Source organism: Danio rerio, chromosome 5, assembly GCF_052040795.2.
Source record: "Danio rerio strain M-AB ecotype USA chromosome 5, GRCz13ab, whole genome shotgun sequence".
Classification (NCBI taxonomy): domain Eukaryota; kingdom Metazoa; phylum Chordata; class Actinopteri; order Cypriniformes; family Danionidae; genus Danio; species Danio rerio.
Window position 1 is genome coordinate 66,612,472 of NC_141025.1, and position 26,670 is coordinate 66,639,141.

The following is a 26,670-nucleotide window of genomic DNA, read 5'->3' on the forward strand; positions in this document are numbered from 1 at the left end:
AATAGAGATAGAGATGTTAGCTAAAATGTTGCTAGAGTTGGTTTTTATGTTTTATGTAACAAATGTATACTTTTATACATCTTTTAATATTAATGAAAATTTTTTTTTACATATGTTTCCACAATTAGGCATGTGATGATGACCAGTTTTAAGGTTTACCGTGGTTTGGAAAATTTAAGGTTTTAAGGCATTAAAATTTTCTGTGATATCGTTTCAAGGTATTTGTAATTTTAATTTTTTTAAAGGACCCTCCACATCAAAAGCTACTGCTCAGCCTAGATTCATATTTGAAAAATAAGTTGCATACGAGCATGCTGGACCTGAACTTTCTGATGGCATACTTTATATCCAAAGAAAAGAAAGAAATCAAACAATGCCTGCTCAAGTCATAAAAAAATCTGTCTTTGAAACTAATGAAGACAGCAGAAGTCTTATTTAAATTATTTAGTCTGAGTTTTTACTGTTGCATAATATTTGAAATGTTTCTTAAATTAAATATATTGTGTTTAATGCGTAAAAATTTATTATTATTTTTTTTACCCAGACATTTAAAAAGAACATATGAAGAGTTAACATGCAAAAACCTGTAAATTCTGTCTGAAATGTTCTCCTATATGTAACATTTTTCTCAGCCTCCTATGTTATTCAGTTATTTCACTTTAAAGGCAATGAAAAGAACTTATTTGTTACTATAAAAGTAAAATTACTGAGCCTACACACAGGAGAAGAAAATATATCATTGAGGTTTTTGCATCTAAACTCTACATATTCTCATATATTGCACAGTAATCACAATTCTATGATACCGTGATATATTTATCGAAGGTTATCATACCATCTGAATCTAATACCGGCCCATGCCTATCCATACGATAAAAAGAAGGTAAATCATACACTGGAAAACACAAAACTGAATTTCAGCAAGAAGTAGGATAAAATTGTAAAATATTCAATATGTATTTTTTAATAAAATAATTCTTTATTGTAGTACTATTCATGTTTTATTATAGATATTTTTAATATTCAACTTTGAATAATATATTAAACACAAAAAAACTCGTTTAAACTGTACCGTTTAAAATTACTGTTTTAAACTGTAATGTGACATAATCATTCTTTAACCACACACAAGCTTTTTTTTTTAGGAATACTGTGGATGATATGTAAAGATCAATGCCAGCATATCGCTTTAATCCTTAACTGTTTAGCCTAAGTTGTGGTCAATTAATTAATTAATTAATTTAAAACATACAAAGAGTTGACATGCAAAAACCTCTTAATGGCGTCTGAAATGTTTTCCTGTTTCACTTTAAAGGCAATAAAAAGCTTATTCATCACTATAAGAGTAAAATTACTGAGCCTACACACAGGAAAATATGCAAATTTTAGAAGAAAATATATGATTGAGATTTTTGCTTCTAAACTCTTTATATTTTTATATAATGCGCAGTAATTACAATACCTTGATACCGTGATATTTTTATCGAAGATTATCATACCGTCTGAATGTTCTACCGGCACATGCCTATCCACAATATGATAAAAAGAAAATAAATCAGACACTGAAGAAATACTGAAAACTGAATTTAGTAGAATAAAATTGTAAAATATTCAATATGTACTTTTAATAAAATACATTTTTTGTAGTACTATTCATGTTTATTATAGATATTTCTTACATAAATACATCTCTGAATAATATATTAAATGCCAAAAAGTTGTACTGACCTCACACTTTTAAGGGGTAGTGTAACATAATCCTTCAAACTACACACAAGCTTTTTTTTTTTAGCAAAACAATTGATGACATGTGAAGATCAATGGCAGCATATCACTTTAACCCTTGACGGTTTGACCCGAGTTGTGGTTTATTGTGATTAATGTGGTCAATTCTCTTTCGAATCTGATGACAAGCGCTGACACCGGTGACACAGACATTGGTTACATAAATCACAGTGAGCTAATCCCTTCCTCGGTGACGTGCCTGACCTCGCATCCAGCCGCAAACGAGACCAGACCATGTTATTTACATTAGTTTGTGTGTCACCCAGAAGGGTGTCGTGGTTCGACTAGACTGTGGAATGCTTTGTTCGTAGCAGGAAGTGCAGTAAAACTAGTTGTACTATTTCTTCATCACACATAGTCAAGCAAAAGTAATTTTACTGTACCATCTTAAAAGTGATTTCCCTTTTTGTTTTTCTTCTAGTATGTTTTGTTTAATAAAAGCAGCTCATGATTTTCTTAATTGTGTGGGTGAAATGTGGTAGCCTGGCCTTTTTAAAAAAAGCATTCACACCACAATAACATGTTTTGTCCTGTAGTTTAATAATGTCCATCTATAATACGAGAAATGTAAGGATCTAGAAAAAAAAAAGAGTGTGTGGTTAGGGCTAAATGTGACTTCTGGAATGCAAATATTTCAGCTGGTATCTTTTTTTTTCAGAAAGTATTTGTCTTAATTGATTGCTCTGTGTGTGTGCGCATGTGTGTTTAACTTGGATTCGTTATCACTCACCTTGACTTCCATTATGGTAACAGATGGATAATATTTCACCGTTGTGGATGAGCCGAATGGAAAAATCCTGACTAACATCATAAACGAAGAGCAGCTGCTCAAAACAAAGCGTCCCGTATCACAGATGCAGAGCAGATTATTAAACACATGGGTGAACATTTTTTTCAGAAAATCTAAAGTTTTTTTTTAATTGAACCATTGTTTAAGAGGTGAATCATCAATTATAAATAGTACAAATTTTGACATTATATAGTGAAGTATTGGCGACACGGTGGCTCAGTGGTTAGCATGACAAGAAGGTCACTGATTCGAGTTCTGGGATTTCTGTGTGGAGTTTGTTCTCCCCGTGTTGGCGTGGGTTTTCCTCCGTAGTCCAAAGACGTGCACTATAGGTGAATTGAATAAACTAAATTGGTCGTAGTGTATGTGTTTGAATGATTGTGCATGGGTGTTCACCAATACTGGGTTGCAGCTGGAAGGGCATCCACTGTGAATAACAATTGCTGGATAAGTTGGAGGTTCATTACGCTGTGGTGACCCCTGATGAATAAAGGGACTAAACCAAAAGTAAATTAATGAATGGTTTACCAAGTATTTTTTTTCTAATAATGCCATGGTTATGGTTTGTTTATTTATTTAGAGAACGCAGATTTAAGCTGATTAATCAAATTAGGCTGAGATTTCAGTCTGTATGTCTTATTTGCTAAACATTGTTCACTTTACAAAGTTAAATCAAAATGCATTTTTTTTTTTTTAGAAAAAAGGCTAAATATTAACTTATTTATTTACTAAAATATAAAGACTCATGCTATACTACAATAATTTTTGTTCAGTTGTTTTCCTTTTAGTATGAGATGTCCCACCGACAATTAACATCAAGTAGCTAATCAATACTTAATGACTGCAATATAACGTATGTCTATATCTTTTGTCATCACAGATTTTATAGACCATTTCTATGTGATCATGTCATTGGCCCTTGAACATTTCCAGCTTGTTATCAAACTATTACATAACTGTAACAAGGGGCAATTCAATCATAACTTAATGTTAAAACAGCTATCATAACATTATTTATTAATATGGGGCTCTTTTTGGATTCTTGGATGCTGTAGAAATTAAAAAATGTACAACAGGAAATACTTTGGGACCATTGTTTTCGTTTACATCCCTCAAAATGGTCTATATACTAGGAAACACCTATACACACTCATTCACACACACACTCATACACCTATGGCCAGTTAAGTTCATCCAATTCACCTATAGCACATGTGTTTGGACTGAACCGGAGGTTGTGGAAACAGGAGCACCTGGAGGAAACCCACGCCAGCACGGGGAGAACATGCAAACTCCACACAGAATTGCCAACTGGCCCAGCTGGGACTCGAACCAGCAACCTTCTTGCTGTGAGGTGACAGTGCTAACCACTGAGCCACTTTTCCGCCCAATTATCAGTTATTTAATTAATTAATTTCATATTTAGTTATACATTAACATTTTTTTACTGTTTTAACTTTTCTGGATTCCATTTTGTTTCTAAATTGGAAATGAATCTTACAGATTTTAATATTTTGCAATTGCAGTAAAACATTTTTAGGAACATTTAAGAAACAAATTAAAATTTTGTCATGTTGTTTTTATTACTACTAATAAACATGAGATCGTTCCTTACCATTTTTAATGTATTAATTATGATTATTGCTTTGAAAAGTATACTCTTTATGTTATATAGATAATATCTCTATATTGCTATTTCAGTTTCTTTGCTTTAGCCACATTTTTATTTGATGGGTTGTCATGAAGACTTTCGAGTTTCTTGATATGATGATAGTTTTTTCCTCAAACAGTGAGGCAGCAGATGGTGAGCAACACCATGAGTCAAATGCATGCTTCACTATTATGTAGTAGTAGTATGTAGCACTTGAAACAGCACCATTCCTCGACACTTCTTTTTTAGATTTATTTCATAATCACTGGCAAAGGTTTACATCACAATTAGTCTTGTAGTAGTGCTTTTGATTTATTCATTACATTTTTTTAGAATTAAGCTGTTTAATTAAGTAATTTTCAGATTGCAGAAATCATAATCTACTCTAAAGTCTACTTTTGTCATGGATAACAAAACCAAGCATTATTCTTCATTTTAGAGGTTATTGCAAAAGCAGTATTCCTGAACATATATCCATTGAACATTATATTATATTTCAATTCAATTCAATTCAGCTTTATTTGTATAGCGCTTTTACAATGTAGATTGTGTCAAAGCAGCTTCACATAAATGGTCATAGTAACTGGAACAGTGTGGTTCAGGTTTTAGTGTTTAAGTTCAGTTCAGTTCAGTTTAGCTCAGTTCAGTGTGATTTAATCATTACTGAGAGTTCAAACACTGAAGAGCCAATTCATCGATGTGTAGCTCTACCAATCCTGAACCATGCGAGGCAGTGGCGACAGCGGAGAGGGAAAAAAAACTTCACCTGATGGGAGTGAAGAAAAAAACCTTGAGGGAACCAGACTCAGTTGGGCATGACCATTTTAATTTCTCCGCTGGCCAAAAGTCTTGTGCAGAGCTTCATTCGCCGTGGTTTAGGCAGGAAGATGGCCTCAGCGAAGACTCGTCTGTCCCTGGAGCGTCGCTGGAATCAGACTCATGTTCTCAACTCCCTACGACCATCAGCGCAGCAGCAGCTCAGGATATGGCCTGGTCCCGGATATGGAATCCTTGGGATCATCACGTCGCTGGTCTTGGATCCAATCAGTGACTCCGCATAATCTGAGGACCTCGGGATGAGTATCCCCAGGTAAAAATAGAGAATAAAGAGAATAATTAGCATAGCTGCTGTTCATCGTGTATATAAGCAAGATGCAGAAGCCTGTGTTGAACCCGCTAGGTGATGCATTGAGTGTATGCTTTACTAAACAGATAGGTCTTTAATCTAGTTTTGAACTGGGAGAGTGTGTCTGAGCCTCGGACGTTATCAGGAAGGCTATTCCAGAGTGTAGGAGCCATGAAAGAGAAGGCTCGACCTCCTTTACTTGATTTTACTATTCTAGGTACTACCAGAAGCCCTGAATTTTGAGATCTTAAAGAGCGAGTTGGTTTGTAGCGAGACAGAAGGTTGGTTAGATAAACAGGAGCTAGATTATTTAGAGCTTTATAGGTGAGAAGTAATATTTTAAATTCAATACGAAACTTAACAGGCAGCCAGTGTAAGGAGGATAAAATATTTGAAAATAAATTATAGCAACTTAGGGTCATGGTACAAAAACAACAACAACAAGCATCATTTGAATGGTTCAGTATGTTTTGTTTTCAATCTGTGCCATTGTAAAATGGCATGTCAGCCACCCACAGACTGTGGCTTTGTACACTCCTAAAACTAATGTTTTCCAGAAGATTTCTTACATATGAAGCCCTGGAACAGGAAATGAGTAGCACGTTGGTTCAAACACAAACGCATGTCAAGTTTTTTTTTTATTTTAGGATATTTTGTTTTCTCCAATCTCTAATCTATATTGTTGTTTGTAGTTTTTTCAGTTTATCACAGCTTCAGTCAGACTGTTATCGGATCATTTACACAGTGTGTAACGGATAATAATATAGACTAAAAAACAGATGAAATCACATTCTGATTAGCTGGCATAAGTGTTTAATTTTTCAGATCACATTTTAATTTTTATTATGTATGGGTAAAAAGGGTGAAAGTAAATGTTAACGAAGACATTAATTGATTTAATTTTGCTATGAGTTGTAAAGCTGTGATTTTATGTTTTTTTATACAATCTGAATTAGCACCCAGACATCCCTTTCAGACAGCTTCCTCCTGCAGCCACAGTGAAGCTGCGGTCACACTGTAATTTTCTCCCTATAGACTTCCATGTATATGGACATGAATGCGTCAGACTGGAAGCACAAGCACGTTTTTTTTGCAGTTTGCTGCATTGGAAAGTTTAAGCTTAGTGAACTCTGACCTGCGAAATCGCATCACATGATTGCGTGAGAATAATCGATGATCAAAACATGACCTCTCTGGACGTAAATTTTACATATAGACCAATCGCTCGCTTTTTAATGTCTAATCATCTTGTTTAATCCCGCCCCTTTTTGCAGCGTCATACAACAGAATTTCGCATGCTCAAACTAGTGTGACCACAGCATTACTACTGTTTGATGTGGTTCATTCTTCTTGGTGGTTTGCTGACATTACTCTGGATTCCAAGGCTCTTGATACATCACAAAGACTTGCTCTCTTGGTCACAGATGCACTGCGTTCTCTTTTAAACTCCGATATGTCACCCATAATGTTGTGTCCATTGCGACATTTTAAGCAAAACTGTACTATTACTCTAATTAACCCTTCACACTCTGCTCTTACTAATGTGCAGTCAATGAAGATTGGCCACCAAGCTGATCAAATTTAGCAATGAAACCCAACACTAAATTGAGTTTCAGTTTCATTGTCCAACTTGTTTATAACATACGTTTCTTCAGCCCATGAGGTTCCTTTAACACCACTGTGATAGTGTAGTACTTGTTTTATGATCAGAATATAGTTAGTTTATTAGACTTAAGCATTAACTTTAGTTGTTCAAATGTAAAACAAGATGAAAATATTGTTTAAATTTCAGCACTGTAAGGCGAAGCAGTTTAATGCTTCATGGTCATTCGTGGAAAAACTGTGCTTGAGTAAATATCCATATTTTTAGGATGTGACATGACCCAGTGTGATTTGGTACAGTACTTCTTGTCAGGTGTGTGACCCGCTTCAAATTTGCTCTTTATCATGATTAGAATATATGTTTTTTAACAAGGCAGATCCTAAATGCAGTATATATAGAATTAAATCAAATGCCAATGGGCCTGGCCATTTAAAATGCTTAGTAACTATGCATGTGATGAATTGGCTGTCTGTGAACAAACCTGTCATCAAAGACTACAGCTTGACCCAGTATCAGAGGAATATTTCAGTATTTGCAAAATGTGTGAAATGGGGTGCACACTTTTAGAATTTATATCAATTCTTTGTCACGTTGTGAGATCTTAGCTGCCATTAATACCAGACTGTCAATGCTCATTTATTTAATTCATTTATTCATACATTCTTTTTCTTTTCAACTTAGTCCCTTTAATAATCAGGGGTCGCCACCTAACCCACATGAACATTGCAAACTCTACACAGAAATGCCAACTGACCCAGCTGGGACTCGAACCAGCAACCTTCTTGCTGTGAGGCGATCATGCTACCCACTGTGCCACCGTGCTCATTAAAAAGGGAAATGGGCAAAAGTTTTACATCATCACTGTGACAGTCAATAATGGTAACAGAGTTGTGGCAGGCAAACAGAAACTTTTTTGTGTTCATTTTGGTCATGTTTAAGGCTAATTTATACTTCTGCATTGAGTCTACACTTATGGTCCGGAGCAGCTTTTGCATGGTTGCATTACTCTAGCCGTGGCTGACGTCGATGCGGACTTCTAAAAATGTAACTACACGTCACGATGGCGCGTAGTGCAAGCTCTATACTTGGTTGACTTGGTATCGCTGATAAGTGTGGGCAGGGCAGAAAGCCGTGCGAACCTGTTGGAGTGACTGTTTACAAGTGTCATGTCCCATGAAGGAGCTCCAGTTGCAACTTTTGTTTTGTGTTTACCTATATGATTAAAGTTGTTGCATGTTTGCCTGTTTCCCGTCTCAGAATGAACGATTTAAGATACTTGTACAGAAAGGTAGCTTTCAGAAAAACTAAAACACCCCTTGAAGAAACTCGACACATAAGACATAAGAACTCACTGCCAGCTAGTGTTTGAGAAGTGTTATTGCAGAGCAACACAAACAAAACACAAGTATAAATGCACAACATCATTATCCTCAGTTCATTGATGTCAGAAGGTGGTGGAAATCATCATACATTGGTCAAATCGACAGAAGTGCATCAAATCAGCAGCAGCTACAACAGTGGTGACCAGGGCAATGTGTCATAGCACACAATTAAATGCATCCTTCGAATTTTGGCCTGTGTAGCCGGCTGGATCCTCATGCTATCTGCATGCTGTTGACAACAACTGTTGAAGATGTCCAATCAATCAAGATTCAAAACGATGTTAAGATTCAATAATTATCAACCGAGGCTATGGCTTATTGACGCATGTTTGGGCTTACACAGGTCAGTGGCAGTGGTTTTTATATGGTCAGTGTCACACCCGTGTCTTCCGTGTGTGTTTATTTTTACCATGTGCTCCTTTTGTTCTGTTTTCCCGCCATGTAATCATGTTCATCACCTCCACCTGTCTGTCACCCCTGTATGTAATCTGTTTAAACATCCCCTATGTATTTACAGTACTGTGTGTCATTGACTCATTGTCCGGTATTCTCTCTGTCGGTGGGTCTTCACCCCATGTTCTTCATGTGTTCCTCCGAGTAAGTGTTATCAATAAATATACTTGTTTTGATAATCCTGAGATCCTGTGCCTTTCTGTCGTGAACCAGGTGTTACAATCAGTGTTTTCTTGATGTTATGCCTGATTCTCCTAAAAGCACAATCATGGAGATGTTGGACTAAGTGTACCCATTTTTGGCTGCTGTGTTTACTGTCAGTAATGTCCATTACTAACAGGATATTGTACCATCCCAGGTTGCCAGAATCATCAAGGATTTGTTGGAAGAACATTTAGAATGTCTTGCACTCCAAATTCACCTGAGGAGAACCCAATGAACATTTGTGGTTGACTAAAGGTAAAGGAGCTTTGCGCTACATTACCCTTTATCTCCAGTGTACAGGCACTGTAGGACATGTTATAGATATTATGATGCCAGTAGACCTACTTCCACCTCAGTGAATCAATGCATCATCACGTTTCATGGGCTATAGATTTCCTAGCTTATTAGGCAGGTGGTCATGATGTAAGGGCTCATCAGTGTAGAATATTGAAACCTGTAGAAATTGATTATTTCTTGACATGTCGGTGCAGAGGGTGGCACGTTGGTTCAGTGGCTTGCGCTGTCGCCTTACAGCAAGAAGGTCGCTGGTTTGAGTCCCGGCTGTGCCAGTTGGCATTTCTGTGTAGAGTTTGCATGTTCTCCCTGTGTTCACCTGGGTTTCCTAAATGAGCTCCGGTTCCCCAGTTTGTTGCAGGGCATGAATAAAATGTTCATGATTTAAAGTAAAACTGCTGAACTGCAGTTAAAGTAAGACATCCTGCTGATTTGATTCAGAAGGGCACTTTTTTTGTCAGACGGCTCACTGGTCAGGTATACATCCGCGCTAAAATATCAAGATGAAAGTCATCTTGCGTAGAATAGACCCAGCTCTCAAACCAACTTTGAGAATAGATTAACGGTGATATTTTTTTTTTTTTGATCGTGCGATAAGAGTCTCGCATTAACGCAGCATGTTAACACTGATAACAGCCCACCACTAGTAGAAACGTATGCTGGAATAGTTGGTGGTTCATTCCGCTGTGTAATCCTTTGTAATAAAAATTAAGCTGAAGGAAAATGAAGGAATTAATGTCAGTGCAGAATGCAGGTGCTGGGTTGCAGTTGCTTGTAGTCAGCATGGTGTGTAACAACCTTTATCACAAAATTTGGCTCAGTTGGAAAACTTGATGGGTAGTTTGTTACCAGAACATACAATTAGCAAAATATCTATACAAGACTCATAAATTGTGCACAAAATGATACCAATAATGGTGTAATAATTTCAACATAGACTCATTCTGAAAATATGTACATTTCTGGAGATTGTAAATTATGTAGCTAGAGGAACGTTTGGCTTCGTTTCATCTTTAAAGCGAACGCTACGGGACAGTATGACAGCTTTCCTTTTCTTGCTTACCAACTGACCGCTTACAGTCCGTGTGGGCAGCTTTTCCGCTGTTACCAGTTTGACCCGTAGCTTGACACGTACATCGGCGGACTTGAGACACAGAGCGGAGTTGACTGTGACGACGGGGTTTGGGTCTAGTGAAGAATGGTTCCAGAAAGCAGGTAAGACAAAAACAAAAGCTAAAAAAATAAATAAAAAAAATTAGCAAATAACAGGGGGAGAATGTGGTAAAATCTGAAAACGTGGTAAAAGCTCACAAGGGCTTTTCTTTTTTTGGATTGCTTCTTAAAACACTGTCGGTTGGGTTTAGGGAAGGGGGTGGGCGGGTCAACCGGTGCTTTTTAAAACACTATTGGTTGGGTTGAAGGGAAGGGGGAGCTTGGGGGGATCCGTGGTTTAGTCAGTCAGTCAGTCAGTCGAATGGCACTAGCGAGAGAAATTTGAGATCTGAAAAAGCGGACACATCGGCCTCTGGTGGATTTGCAAAAACTGCAAAAAAAATAGCACCTGGAATGTATTTTGCTCTATCCAGAAATGTATATGGGGTACGTAAACAGAATGAGCCTGGGTTGAATAATTAATACAGTAGTACACTGTAATAAATTTTTTTTAAACCAAGTTTTATGAGAACTCTCTATGTCTGCCATTGGTCAATCCAACAGGTAAGCCTTTTAATTGCTTTTAATGTTGCTCCGTTCTACTGGGTTTTTGCCATCAGGACAGGTAATACTTTTCCATTTTCATCTGAAACAAAAAGGACTGTTTAAGGTGGAGGAGTTATCAAGACTGAAGACTCCACAGTAGGCTTCTGATAGAAGATTGTGTGTGTGCAGAGGGTGGTTAAAGGCTGAGCTGGGGTCATTGTGTTAGCTTGTGCTACTGAATGATGGGATTGAGATGGTGGGAGGAGGAGAGCAGGCACAATAGTGAAGTGAGGCTTGTGTTCTTCCCTTCTTCCTGCATCTCTCCTTTTTCTTTTTTTTTTCGTCTCTCTCTCGCTGATATACTGTTACCGTAGCAACGCTGCCACTTGGGCAAGCAATGCACCAGAGCCTCCGCTCACGTCCTGCAATGGGCCGGGACTTCCTGAATGGGCCTACTTTTCTCTTCATGGCGTAGCGCTCGTGCAATACTTCTCTTCAGTCCTGGCACATGCACACACAGACACACTTTTTCCCTCTTATGTTTCACTGCACTGTTTCACTGAGTGTACTTTACTGCTGCCCCAATGTCTAATGGATATTTTGCATTAGAATGGTGTTATGCAGCATGCAACAAACTGCATTATATATTGTGTTTTTTTTTTTTACATGTGATGGTCTACTTAAAAAAAAAAAAAAAAAAAAAAAAGAGTTATTGTAAATGAAGAATAAAAGCAATTCTCTAACTTTAGAAGGATCAGACCTTAGTAATTTTAAATCTTTGTAAAAATTATTTTTAAATTTTTTTCCCTAAGGGTTAGGTTAATAGACTATGCCATCGTGGCTGATGGCTGATTGACATTACAATGCTGAGCTGATATTGCGATCCTCTGCCACAGCCCCATCGCAGCAGCAACACGCTTGCGAAAAATTCACACTTAGGCTCCGCTTACACTAATACATCTTAGTTTTAAAATGGCATTTTAGAACGAAAATGATTCACGTCAACACTGGCGTTTTCCACACTATACACACAAAACCCCAGAGAGCAGTGCACGTTGGACAGTTTACCAAGGATGTACCACTGGATGTACCGCGTCTCACTATAGTTGTTTAACGTGATATTTAGTTAATCCTGTCTCTGTCTAAGGACTCTTTTGAATTTATCAGGTAACAGCGTCAGTATACTGCTTCAATCTTTCGCTTTAATGCATGTACTTAGTAAATTTAGCGAAAACCTCAGATACTGTTGGTTTGTTGGTTGATGTTGTTTGTTCATATTTTTTTTTTTACAAACCAAGTTTGTTGACGTCATTCTAATGACACAGATCAGTCTGCCTATTCATGCTGGAGTCCCGTGGAAAAAGTGATTGACTGGTGATACTTTGTGAGTACTTTATTTATTTATAATTTGGTTATGGGTAAAACAAAGACAATGCAGGTCAGGTAGTTTAAACAGTAGGCTACAAATAATTGCCTGTGATGACAATGCCATCGTTCATTGTGATGTTTCACATTAAGGCTGATTTATACTTGTGCGTCAAGCGCATGCATATGCTTTGCATAGCCATCGCCGACGCTGAGGCGGACATCTCACAAAATGTAACTACATGTCGCAATGACGCATAGTGCAAGCTCTGTAATTGGTCGGCTTGGTATCGCCGACGAGTGTAAGTGGGGGTGTTTATGTGTGGAGTCCCGTGAAGGAGGTCTAGAAAGAAACTGTTGTTTTGTGTTTACTTCCTGATTATAGATGTTGCACATCTGCCAATTCCTACAGTAACACCTCACTGCCAGCTAGCGTTTCTGAAGTGTTATTGCAGAGCAACACAAACAGCTCCAGAAGTATAAATGCACAGCTACACGCATTGTGTGAGCCATGATCTACGCAGAAATTAAAACCAGGCTTTAGACATCGAACCATGCCAAATTGGTCGACATCGCCCAACCCTAGTATCTGCGCTGACCTCGATGAAGCTAATTAACTCTTCTTTAACATTGTGTAAAACTGTGTACTTGACCACATTTGCAAAATTTACCAGCAATATGTGTTATAATTGTGATTTAGCAACTTTTTTTTCTGTGTGAACAGTATATTGAAATAATTGCATTGTCAATTGCATATTATTATCAAGTTTATTCAATTTATATAATGTAGTTTCAAGGCTATAGTAGTTCTCCCTAAATGCCATAAATTACCTACCGTTTTGAAGTGTTTGATTTATATTTATTAGCTTTATGTTATGCTATGTAACATGTTATGTAATGAGATACTTTTACCCCTTAAATGATGGAGACTTCCCCCCAAAAGATTAAAGAGATACAAACAGGTGACATTTAAGTATGGCACACACATATTCACTATTTACTACACACTTTGATCCTAATTTACTTTTAATTAAGAGTTAGTAAGGTATTTGTCATTGCAGTTAGGTTTAGATATGGGCTATATTTGAGGGGTCTTGAATATAGTGATGCAGAATAAGCCATTGATATGTGCTTTGTAAATACTTATAAACAGCAATTGGGTAAAGTGAGATCTGGGGTCTGTTCTTCCTACGTGGATTACTCGGTTAGCTGGATTTGGTTATTAACGATTTGACACGATCCAGGATTGTTTCGTTCTTCAAAACTGATCCGAGAGTTGTTGTCAAAGCAACAGTTCTGGTAGCTCAAACCTGGTCGGGAGCAGGCTCATGTCATATAAACAGGAATAGATTGGGTCATTTCTAGCAAAGATAATACTGAAAGTTTGTACCAAATGCTGATATTTTCTTACAGTAGTAGTTATATACAATTGGGAAAACAGTAGATATTTTTTAACCATATAAAGTTATATATATATATATATATATATATATATATATATATATATATATATATATATATATATATATATATATATATATATATATATATATATATATATATATATATATATATAATAAAACTTATGCAATCTGCACCCCCAAAATGAAAGTACAAAGACTGCCATTTGGTGGTGCAAAGAAAAAACTTATCGATTTTAACTTTTTACATCGCTTGAGTACAATTTGTGTATGATAATAAACAAGCACAACATGTGACTTTTTTAAAAGTAATAATATAAATGCAGCCATAAACATGTTTTGACATTTAATATGACGGTGATTTCATTCTTCACAAAAGTTGCAGTCGTCTTTACCAATATCAAAATCTTTAGTAAACATCCAGTTATTCTTTACACCGATTAAGAAACCGGCTACAATAATACTACTATGGCTACTAAAAAAGGGAAAATCCGCTCTAACTGTAAAACTAAACTAATTGCTTGACACATGAAAGGGCCAAGCATGCAGCCAACAACAAGGTGTAAAGTTATTGTGTATCTTATTTAACAAACCGTTTAGTACGAATTTTATGTAATTTAGCTCACATGGCTAATTGAATATTAATCAGATGATGTCATTACGCTGCTGTGCCATCAGCCAGTCGTTGCATTGCTGATCATAATTTCGAGGATCAATAGATCAGTCCTTCACAACACACAAAGCGATCTCAGATCAGTTCATCCAGACATTTTAATCTGACTTAAGAACTTGTTTGAACAACCAAATTGGCCAGAGATCAGTTATCAAGATGAACAGATCCAGGATCTGCCAAATCATCTTAGGGCCTACAAACACTATGCCATCCGTACCGTGCCCAGGCCCGTTTCCCGGATCGTTTGAGAAGTGTGAGTGTGCTGAATCGGGCTCAAGCACGGTTCACTTGGCCGGCCCTGGCCTGGTTGGAAGAGGTGTGCCTGAGCCAAGGTTCACTTTGGAACTGAAAGCGGGCCCGAAACTGAAAGCGGGACGTGACTTTTAAGGGACTGTTTCATATGGATTTATTAATAATTCTTACTGTTCAGTGAACGCAAACTGCCGTAGTTTATTAAAGACGCAAACCCCTCACTGCACGACAGATGCGCACCTTCAGCAAACTTCCACATTCCTGCAGAACGAGGGCTTTATGATTGTTTATGAGCGCCAAAAGTGGCGGATCTGTTCGGTGAAATATCTGACTGCGTGTCCCCGCATCCCTAAGGACTGTTTGGTGAAATATTTGACGGCATATCAAACGACTGAAACGATATAACTAGAGAAATCTCCACTGTGCTGCTGAGTGAGAGAGCGCTTCTCACTGAACAGCACAGCAGCGATGACGTAAGCGTGCCGAAGCCCGTTTGTGGTGTGAGCGCGGGCCGTCGGGGGAGACGGGAGGGGGGACAAGCGTGCTTTGGCCCGGTTCGAGGCAACTGTACCTAGTGTGAGTACGGCCTTAGATCATTTAAGCGAGCTACGAAGAACAGACCCCTGGTCCCCATACTACCAAACAACACTTTTAATTTAGAAAAATGATTAAAAAATGATCAATGCACCTCAAATACAGAAAATTCCAGGGACTTGCTTTGCCCATTAGAATCAATCCAGTTTGTTCTCTTGCATTAATTAAGTACTATTATGCTCACCATTGGTATTCATCTTTGTGTTCTATGCTTTTTGTCCTCCAAAAACTAGATTTGTTCATGTATTTCCATCACAGGTGACGTTTACATATCTGTCCCAATGTGTTAAACTTCTGACCTCAAAAATATTTGAATGACAACCAAAATTCTCGACTTAGACAGTCTTTCAGCTCTCATGAGGCAAAGCAACCCAGTGTTGTTACTCGCCACTTCTAAACAACAAATTCAATCAGGGTGTTTTCTGATTGAAAACAAGCCCAGAATTTTCCTCACATCAGATATCTTAAACCACTGTTTATCACTCAGAGAACATGTTGGAGCAATTGGGAGACAAAAGCAGTCATTATCCCCTCCCCCACCAGTAGTAACCCCCCACACACACTTATGATAAGACCGTGGCTTACACACCATCACTGAATCCTTCAAACAGTATGGGGAAAGTGGCATGTGTCAAAAGAGACACATCTGGATGTCATCCAGGTTCATAAACAATTTCCCCGCGAATCCCACTGACCCAGATTTGTTCATAAATTAGAGTGCTGCTCAGTCTTGCATGAAGTCTGCAGTGACATCCAGACATGCGTGAAATGATGAAAGTGTTCTGATGCCGTTCGTTAAATGAGCTGTGTAACAAGTGTTGACAAGATGCGCTGTAAGATACTGTACATTCTAAATATGGATGTTTTCATGTGTCCCTTTGAACTGATACGTATCCATCATAGACTTGGATTCCATTTCCAGTCAATAATATCTCCTAACCCAGGTGTGGGCAAACTTGATCCTGGAGGGCCAGTGTCCTGCATAGTTTAGCTCCAACCCTATTCAAACAGACCTCCCTATAGAGTTCAAGTAATCTTGAAGACACTGATTAGTTTGTTCAGGTGTGTTTGACTAGTGTTGGAACAAAACTCTGCAGGGACGCCGGCCCTCGAGGATCAAGTTTGCCCATCCCTGTCCTAACCTGATGTGGGACATGTTTCTGGATCAAGCTCTATGTTGATCCTGGAACAACATTTCAATCAGAATAATCAGAATCAGTATGAAGGGATACATTTACTGTTTACGGTTAGGTTAATGCACTTCTACGTGATTGTTATCCAACTATTATTCCCCTCTGATTTTGGGAATAATTTATATTTATGTTGGGTTTAGGAGTAGGGAATAGGTATGAATTACATTTTAGAACAAAAATGATGCTCCAGGATCAAAATAGACGATAATCCAGGATCGCATCGTACTGGGCTACATCATGATGTGTCAGCTCATTCTATCTCTAGTACGCTGCAGTTGACTCAACTTAATTTAAAGACAACAAACTTTAGAACATTTTTGAGTTTGATCAACTTCCCATCTAATTACAGCGGCTGGAAGGGCATCCACTGCGTAAAAACGTGCTGGATAAGTTGGCGGAAATTCATTCCGCTGTGGCGACCCCAGATTAATAAAGGGCCTAAGCTGACAAGAAAATTAATGAATGAATGTAAGGATGCTCATTTCAATTTTCCCAAATGACAATCGTCGCTGGTTAACTGAATATTACCCATTAACGAGTCACAATTATATAAACTTATTAATTATTAAAAAAAGAATTGATTTGTCTATTTTGTGTCTGACACATTAAAGATTGCATTTAAAATACTGATTTATTTAAACATGCAAACAACAACATACAAAACATATTAACAACAGAACATCTTCACGCAAGAAGTCATTATTTTAAAGATTATATCTTGAGCGTCTGATTTTACCTTAGAGCTTCTATGCTTTCATTTTCATTTTCTCACTCGCGGTTCATGCGCATATGCTGCAAATGATTGGAGACAAACAACAAGTCACATATGTTGACTTTAAAAACATAGGCTACTATAGCATACGATATAATCATTTTGTTTTTACATATAGCATTGCATTAATTTTCATATATGTTTGTTAATATAGCTATAAAACCAAAGCCTCAGTTTGGTGAGAGTTATCATTGTGCAAAAATAAAGTAGTCTAAATGATTGGATTTGTTTGATTCGTAGATTAGGCTATGTAGGCTATTTAAAAAAAATCTTTTCGTAAGAACCTTTAACAGCAATTTTCCAAATGAAAGCAACGTTGATTTGTTGGTTGTACACTAAATTGTCAAAACTATATCTGTTGTGATGTGGAGCACGCTCTGAAAGAGAGAAAACCCAAACGCTTCGACTTGTGGTCCGCTTGATTGCAAAGCGGTGAACATTTCAGAAAGTTTGCAGCTTCCTTCTTCACTTGTGCAAAGACACAGAGGTGTTTATGATGCAGATTCAACTCTCATTTCATGTAGCTTCTTTGGCAAAATATGTCTGTAGTTGCATGTGTTAAGCAGGTCGCACACCAGAAGCACCGCTCGGCGCCGCAACACGGCGCGTACATGACAGTTTAAAGTATCACACACCAGACGCGCACATTCGAATGATATTTAACATGAAACTAATCAGATGGCGCTCTGTGGCGCGGCTGAAAAATGAACTGCGTCCTGAGCCGTCGCCGACAGCCGCCGACTTGCGGCGCCGGTGTGTGTATCCTGATAGAAACCTATGTTTAGAATTCTAAAATACATGGCGCTGCGCAGCGCGCCGCAGAGGGGCGCTTCTGGTGTGCGACCTGCTTTAGGCTACCGCCCGGTGAGTTAACAAATATGTGTTGTACACTTATGCAGCAAAACTTAAAAATAAATAAATAAAACAAGAATTTAAACCGTTTAACTGGTACCATTAATCAGTTAAAATGCATCCTTTCAGTTAATATTTGAAGTGAATCAAAAAAGTTAAAAAAATGTATAAAAACAAGAATGGTTGTTGTTCAATAACGGTTTTGAACCTGTATATTCCTTTTCCTTCAGAAATGTCTACTGAATTAAATGCGTTGTGTGTTTAGTTGAAATGAAGTGTTTGTATGTTTAATGTTGCAAGATTTGGTCAATTATGCATTTAGTAATCTGGAGGTACAGAAACATGGTACACTCTAAGGCTGCACAATATTGGGGAAAAAATATTGCAATATTTTGTTTAAAGCAAAAAATACTATTTCACCAGCTTTTTTGTTTTGTCATTTTTGAAAGAGTTCATACATTTAGGTTTATTACTATTAGGATTATTCTGCATAATACATAATAGCCAAATTACAAGCATAGATAAATACATAAGAGTAAATATTCAAATGATATAGACTTGAGCATTTTTCTATGCAAATGTCAACCTTGCAATAAAAAATATGAAGTTTTTACCAAAATACGGAAACTATTTAGTTTAAGCAAGTATTTTACAGTACTTTAGAAATACTTAAAAATGCCTCTGTCAGTGTTTTCAAAATATAATATTTGAATTACCAAAATCACACAAGTGGGAATTTCACACCCGTCATATCCATAAGAGAGAGATGTCGCATCCATAATAGGCATGGGCCGGTATAAGATTCTGATGGTATGATAACCTTAGATATAAATATCAGTTTCATGGTATCACAGTATTAAGATTACTGCTCTAAAATATATTCTTTTTAAATATCTGGGTAAAAACAAAACCTTTTTCCCTTTTGAACACATTATATTTTAATTTGGTAAACATTTATAATATTTTGAAGCAGTAAACATGTCAGGTTAAATAATTCAAATGACTAATTGACTTCTGCTGTCTTTTTGTTTAAAAAAACAGATTTTTTTGTACATTTTAAAATGGAATCTTTGGATAATTTTTCTGCTGGAGACACTTTTGTCCTAAAAAACAACCAAAAAAAAGTTAAGTAAATACAAAAGTCTTACACAAATATATAGAGAGCCAGCTCTTATCTTGTTGATGAGCATTATTTCTTTTGGGCTGTGCAGTTTTATTTTCACAAAGCATGTTGTATACTGCAAACTCACATACGTTTTTGGTCACATTCATACTCGCGTGACTCCACATTCGGTAGGGAACGTAATCGAAAAAATTGACCTGGAAAATTTTGATCGATTATTGGTTCTGATTGTCGATTTCAATTACTTTTGGATTAATCGCCCAGCCCTAATTTCTTGTGCTTTTAAGCTTTCTTGAATTGCTTAATAATACTAATAATATTACTAATAATAATCTCAATTTGAGCAACATGTCAACGATAATATTTCACTATATTATGGATAAACTCTACAATGATGTACTACCTGATCAACTACTGAATATTCCACATGCTATGACATTGCGGAAATGATATATTTTGCAGCCCTAGTACACACAAAAAAGGCAGCATAATGTAACAATCTGCAATGTATTGTTTATGTGGAGCAAACTCCACTCATGGTAATTACCTTGATATTGCATAATTAGAAGTTCATCCGCCTACTGCTCTAGTTCAACCTCGGGTTGGACCGATTCAAATTACACACATTTTACATAGCAGAGTAGAAAGAAATACTTCAAAAAGTTGAGGCTTCACAGAACCCTCCAGAATGTCTTGCTCCATAGACCTCCTCTGTTAGTCTGTTATAGTATAAACTATCTTTATTTGCTTTAACAAAGTCCGAGGCGGTTCTTTGGCAACCTGGCATGGATTATATTGATAAAGCTTTGCTAAATCTGTCCACAGGTTGCCCCTACAAGCAGACGACTCCCACCCCAAGCAGCAACGCCTCAGACAAGTCCAGCTCCAAAGCCTCTGAGGTTGGCGATGAGGTGGCCGGCGACTTTGTAGTCGGTGAACGTGTCTGGGTGAACGGAGTCAAGCCGGGAGTCATCGCCTACCTTGGAGAGACCCAGTTTTCCCCGGGACAGTGGGCAGGAGTGGTGCTGAATGATCTGGTTGGAAAAAACGATGGCTCTGTCAATGGCGTGCGCTACTTCGAGTGCCAGGCTTTGCAGGGCATCTTCACGAGGCCTTCTAAGCTCACACGCCAACCCATTGGAGACGGGAGCGATGAGCAGCAGAACGCGCAGCTCCAAGGTGGAGCAGGAGCTTCCGGACAGCGCGTGGTCATGCCGCTCAGAGAAGGCATGCTAAACAGCTCCGTCAAAACCGGCAACGAGTCCGGATCCAACATGTCTGACAGTGGATCGGTGAAGAAAGGTGGAGAGAAGGACCTAAAAGTTGGAGATCGTGTGCTGGTGAGTGTTAACGTTTTCCCACAGTCAGTACGTTTACTTTAAACGTAATTTTAGACAATACTCTGATTGAGAGTCTACTATGTAAACAGCGGTTTTTGATGACCTTAATCCAACTAAAGTCATAATCAAACTAAGCAGAAATCAAATTAAGATGTGGAGTATTCTAAATCTTTATTCACAGAGCTTACAGTGTACAATTATTTTATTACTTTTATAAGTTTAATATATATTTTTAACAATGCAAATAAAATAAAGTACATATTAACAATAACAAGAAAACAGAAAGATATTGCACATAGGTATGTCACATTTATACTGAATATTGTACTCAGCAAAAATACATATGTCAGTGGTTCTCAACTGGTTTGGCCATAAGACCCACATTTTGCAACCCAAGCTCATTCTGAAAATGTAGTCCCGCGGACAGCGGAATACGTCCTGGGAGGTACGTACGGCTGCATTAATTTTTTTCAAGCGAACGCTACGGGGCGGTGTGACGCTGTTCCCTTTTGCGCTTGCCGACCGACCGCTTACCTCCGTGTGGAGGGCTTTCCCGCTGCAACCCGTTTGTCTACTCAGTATGTCGGCAGACTTGAGATGCAGAGAGGAGTTGACCACGACGATTGGTTTCGAGTCCAGGGAAGAGCGGTTCCAGAAATCAGGTAATACAAAAACTGAATCCAAAAAATAAAGTGAACGAGTTTCATAACAGGGTGAGAATGTGGTAAAATCCGAAAATGCGGTAAAAAAAAAAAAGAAATCAGACGAGAGCTTTTCTTTTTTTGGACGGCTTTTGTAAATTGTTGGTCGGGTTTAGGGAAGTGAGCGGGCGGGCGGGTCAATCGGTAAATTTGGTTGGGTTTAGGGAAGGAGGAGGGCGGGTCAGCCGATTGGCCAGTCGCGCAGTCAATCATCCAGTCAGTCGGACAGCAGCCTCTGGTGGGTTCACGCGAGAACAGCGTGGGCGCGAACTGCACTCGCGAGAGGCATTTGAGATGCGAAAAAGCGCACTCAGCGACCTCTCGCGGATTCGCAAAAACAAAAACTGCAGCCGTACGTACCTCCCGGGACGTATTACGCGGTTTCCTGAAACGACATTGTTTTCAGAATGAGCCTGGGTTGACATTTTGACATGGTCATCAAGCCGCGACCCAAATTTCTAGAAACTATAATGTAATTAAAAAAAATTATAATTCATTTGTATTTATTTGTCAACATACACAAGTAGTGACAGATAAATCATAAGAAAAGCACCAAGACTTTCAAATAAACAATATGTTATTGCTGTCATTTAACAAAATGTATCAAATTATAGAAATATTATAAGGTAAAAACGAAAAATACTGTAATTCAGTACAGTGGTTAGGGTAAAGAAAGGTTCAGTTACCATGAACTAAACTAAACTCTTAATAAAAATTTAACACTGATCCTGTTGAACAGAACAAACCAGCAAATTACAGTAAAATGATTAAAACAATCATAACCATTTTATATCTAATATGACAGCAATTATAAACATCTGTTTCACTTAACAGTAATTTGAGAAGCAGATAACTGAGGATGTGCTTTACTCCTTTCAAAGTCAGGGGTGATGGTAGACAGTGCTAACCGAAGATCGTGCTCTATGTCCAACCTGTTCCTTTGCTTTGACTTGAGCTGAACCAAGGAAGTGAAGCCACTTTCACACAAACAGGGCTCGAAATTGCGACCATTTTGGTCGCATATGCGCCCGAAAATTAATCTATGCGACCTCATAATATATTTGGGCGCATTAGTGCGACTGCAGATAGTGGTTGTAGTGCGACCTGTTTTAATTTTTTTTTGTAAAAACGTGCTGAATCGCTCTTCCCTGCCGCTATATTGGTTCATATTAGCTGTCAATCACTCAAGGTATTCCGCTGTCAGATGACAGGGAAGGAGCTTTTATGACCACGGGAAATGCAAACGGCTAAAGAGTAAAAACTTAAAGCGCACAGGTTTGCAAACCCCACCTAAAGTTGAGGCGCAGATGGGAGCGATCATGACACGTCACGTGGTGAATAATGATCCGCCAGCTGAGATCAATCGAGTACGCGCTTCTTGGAGAAGGCGCCCGAATCTCCATGCGTTGCATTCAATGCTTGTTCAGCGCAAATGTCCACTAAAAGTCAAATCTAATACTGTACATATCATCGCCAAAGAAGCTCGCCTTTACTAAGTTTACACTGAAACTGCGGCTCATAACAAAGAGCGGTATTGCGCCGGTTTTCATCGCAAGAATCCTGCTCTGCCTGCTCATAAATTGGGTCGGCTGACTCGCCTGCTTTCCACTAACACAGAAAAATGAAGATCATCTCAGACTGAACCTTTAAATTGACATAAACTGAAACCAAAACTTTTAAAGAGTGATAGAAGTGAAACTTTACTTTCTTTCTTTTGTCTATTCTTTTTTGAGGTGTATATTATTTTTATTTTATTTACTGACTTTGCAGCTTTCATCATTGAATTGAATGATTTATTTTAATCTTTTGTTTGTTTTTTAGCAGAAATATTATTTATTAAATTGACATGCATATAAAAACAGCAGTACAAAATAAATATTTCTTACTGCAATGCTTTATTTTACAAGGCAGTATCATAATGAGAAATGTAATTCATTGTTACTATTATTATTTTCATCATCATTAATATTCTATGGCCTAATTATTAGACATTCATTTTGGAATTATTGCACACAAATATCAATGTCTTCGCAGCATTAGTTAGATAGTTGTTTCTGGTTTTTGTCAGTCCTATTGATGTTGTTTTAAAATACAATAAATCCCTTAAAAAACAATTTGCAGCGGTGCTCATTCATTTTTGGTGGGTGCTTCTAAATTTTTTCTGGTGCTCCTAAAAGTTTTTTGGTGCTCCTAAATATTTGAAGTTGGAAGCACCGGTGCTACCAAGTAAAAAAGTTAATTTCGAGCCCTGACAAATATGTAGTGCTGAATGGTAGGATGGATTTGATCGCATGAGTGGCAAAGGACAGATACTCAGAAAGCACTTCGCAGCACCAAAACTGGGAGAGGCTTACTTCACTGAATTTCTTTTTCATCGTCTTACCACATGATAGCTGATTCTCTCTGTTGCTCGGCAATGTGACGCTTTCCACATTAATTCCAAAGGGATCGCTTATCCACAGATCATTATCGTGTTTTTCCAGGAAAGTCAGTACAGTTGTCACGCGTGCATTTCAAAATAAAAGTCTGGTATAAGGTAATTAAGTAAAAATTGTAACTTTTATTGGTTTTTTGACCACGCACTCCACGACCCACTGAAAATGTTCCCCCACCAGTTGAGAAACACTGACATATGTCATACATTCATACCATATTTTTACATCTTAATGCATTATTATTAAAATTAAATGTAACATGCACACCAACAAAGTCAAGAGCTGCGTCCCAAATCGGAATTTTTTACTAAGCGCAAATTCAAACCGTTTCCCTGATGACGACGTTTGACGGTTGCCAAATCAGTAAAAAAACAACCGAATTATCAAATAATACCTGCTATGAGTATAACCACATTCACCATCGGGAGGCGCAATAATCACTCTTATAGGAGAATTTTGCTTTCACAATCCACAATAAATAAAGTTATCCAGCATGTGCGCCCGATAGCTCCTCCCCTTCCGCTACGTGAGCAAACCTGCGGTCGTTGAGTGCGTGAAGTGTCCGTCATTACACACTTCATTTTAGCGGCTGAATGAGTGCATCAATTGGGTAATTAAAGGGCACTTATTATTTTTAGAGTTTTCAGTGTGAACGCACTACTTACACTATTTACACTACAAAATGGCGTAAAATAGTGCATAAGTATGCGATTTGGGACGCAGCTTAGAAGTGAGATTACCATTTCTCTAACAATTACTGTTTTCTTAGCTGGGGATGAGTTTATTTTCTTTATACATCAACCATTTTTCATCTTTAATGTTAAGTGTAAGCTCTTCCATTTACAGTATAATTGTAACGCAATCTATGCCTTTGTGTATTACTGTGATATGCATCATCAGTATTTCTGATATGCCCATCCCTTCAAGTCAAGTAAAAAGCAAGTTATTATTTCGATCTGCCTGCGTCTGTCTAATGTGTGGCTTCCCTTGTGTGAGATTCCTCATGTTAGGTAATAGAAGATGGCCAATAGCTGTCTGCTTGGCCATACTGTTGATTGGCGGTGGGTCGAATTGCTTTCCATTTAGTCCTAAAGCTTTTCAGGCAGTCAATATTCTTAATCAGATGGGATTAGTGCTCCATAAACCATCAGCTATTGATCTCCACTATCTACTTGACTGTCTGCTTCAATACCAGCTGTCACCTGATTGGTTTGTTCAGTGATGTACATATAAGGCTGGATACCCACTTAGACTCAGATGCACATCAGTTTGGGTGAATTGTGCTAGTTAAGTTTCATTAATGTTGAAAACATTTGTTTTTTTAAAGTTTCATTTCAGTGTTGTGTTAATGTTATGACTGTACCTAAGGGGTTTATTTATTGTAACTGCCATTTTGTTGAGCTGAACGAAGGGTAAAAGTTATTGACTGTCGTAACCGAACAATGTGTGCTGTCAATAGAGTGAAGTTGAATTTAATCTAGTGTATTCCTTTTGCAAACTCAATCATTTCACAAAGCATGTGCATGTCATTCATTCATTTTCTTTTCGGCATAGTCCCTTTATTAATCTGGGGTCACCACAGTAGAATGAACCCTCAACTTATCCAGCACATGAATGCCCTTCCAGCTGCAACCCATCTCTGGGAAACATCCATACACATTCATTTACACACATACACTACAGACAATTTAGCTGACCCAATTCACCTGTACCGTGTGTCTTTGGACTGTGGGGGAAGCATGTGCAATTGTGTATAAGAATAAATTAAATACACATTTTGTGTATGATTTTAAAACACTCATCTGTTCAGTTGTATGCAGTCATGCAATATAAAGCAACTGCATTAGAAATTCCCTGTTGTTTCCCCCTACGCTTGGTGTCTTATTACCATGACTGCGCTTTAGTGCATGAAGGACCTCTCAAAGTCAGTGCTTTTCCATTGTTTTCTCTTCAAAGATGTGTCAAAATGATGCTCATATATCAGCTATATGTGTAAGCCTAAGACAAGGACATCCCACTATTATGACATTGCCTTGTAGCACTTTCGAGATTTAATACTTTGTAATTTACACATCAAATGGTGGACCTGAATTTCTCTACTTTTAAACAAAGTCTTTCCCAATTTTCAGACCCATAGCATGCCATTTTCAACACCAGTAGGACCTGAGGAAGGAAACATAGAATTGATAATGTAAAAAAAAACTAAACATTAATGAACCCTTTTCAATTTATGGGTTACTAAGTAGCGGAAGTCTTTATAGTTGGGTAAACTTAGGTTCGGTGAATGGAAGAGTACATCAAATTTATGTATTTTTTTACAATCCTATTTGCTCAAATAATAAAAAAGCTCCATGATAGTGTCATTAGGACTTTCAGAAAATGGAAAACAATAGTGTAAGACTGATAATGGCAGCCGGAAGAGAGAACAACTTCAAATTTACTGTCCTGCCAACAGACACTGCGTAATAAACACCTCACACAAGTGGTAATTTGTTTTTTGTAATTTGATGCAAAGATGATATAATACATACATAAATACAGCAAGAAAAATAAGTATTGAACACGTCAGCATTTTTTTCTCAGAAAACACATTTTATAGGTCGTATTGACTTGAAATTAGTAACAACCAAAGAAAATTAAGTTATGCGTAATAAAATAAAGTGCACTGTAAAAAAGCATTAAACACATGAAGAAAGAGAGCTGTAGAAAGGCAGTGAAAGCCCAGACAGCAGCTGAAATCTCTCAGAAGTTCGTCAGCAACCCTCTGCCCTTCATCATTGTAAATTAATATTAGCTGCTTTAGTCCAACATCTACATTAGCAGGATGATAAACATGAAACCAGGGTGGACATTTCAGCAAGACAATGATCCAAAACACAGCAAAGGAATGCTTACAGAGAAAGAAAATAAAGCTGTAGAATGGCCCAGCCAATCACCAGACTATAATCTAATGGGGAATACAA

The 26,670-nt window shown here is 37.7% G+C and overlaps 2 protein-coding genes across 13 annotated transcripts in view; one reads left to right on the top strand and one right to left on the bottom strand.

The window, feature by feature from the left end:
* Positions 1-26,670, bottom strand: part of mcama (melanoma cell adhesion molecule a) — a 638,953-nt gene that overhangs the window by 549,810 nt on the left and 62,473 nt on the right. The window lies entirely within an intron of this gene.
* Positions 1-26,670, top strand: part of clip2 (CAP-GLY domain containing linker protein 2) — an 86,735-nt gene that overhangs the window by 8,265 nt on the left and 51,800 nt on the right. For all 9 annotated transcript variants that reach the window (XM_087254389.2, XM_087254392.2, XM_087254395.2 and 6 more), the window contains exon 3: positions 20,057-20,571. In XM_087254389.2, coding sequence (XP_087110515.1) covers positions 20,057-20,571 — 515 coding nt within the window. The remainder of the gene's footprint in view (positions 1-20,056; positions 20,572-26,670) is intronic.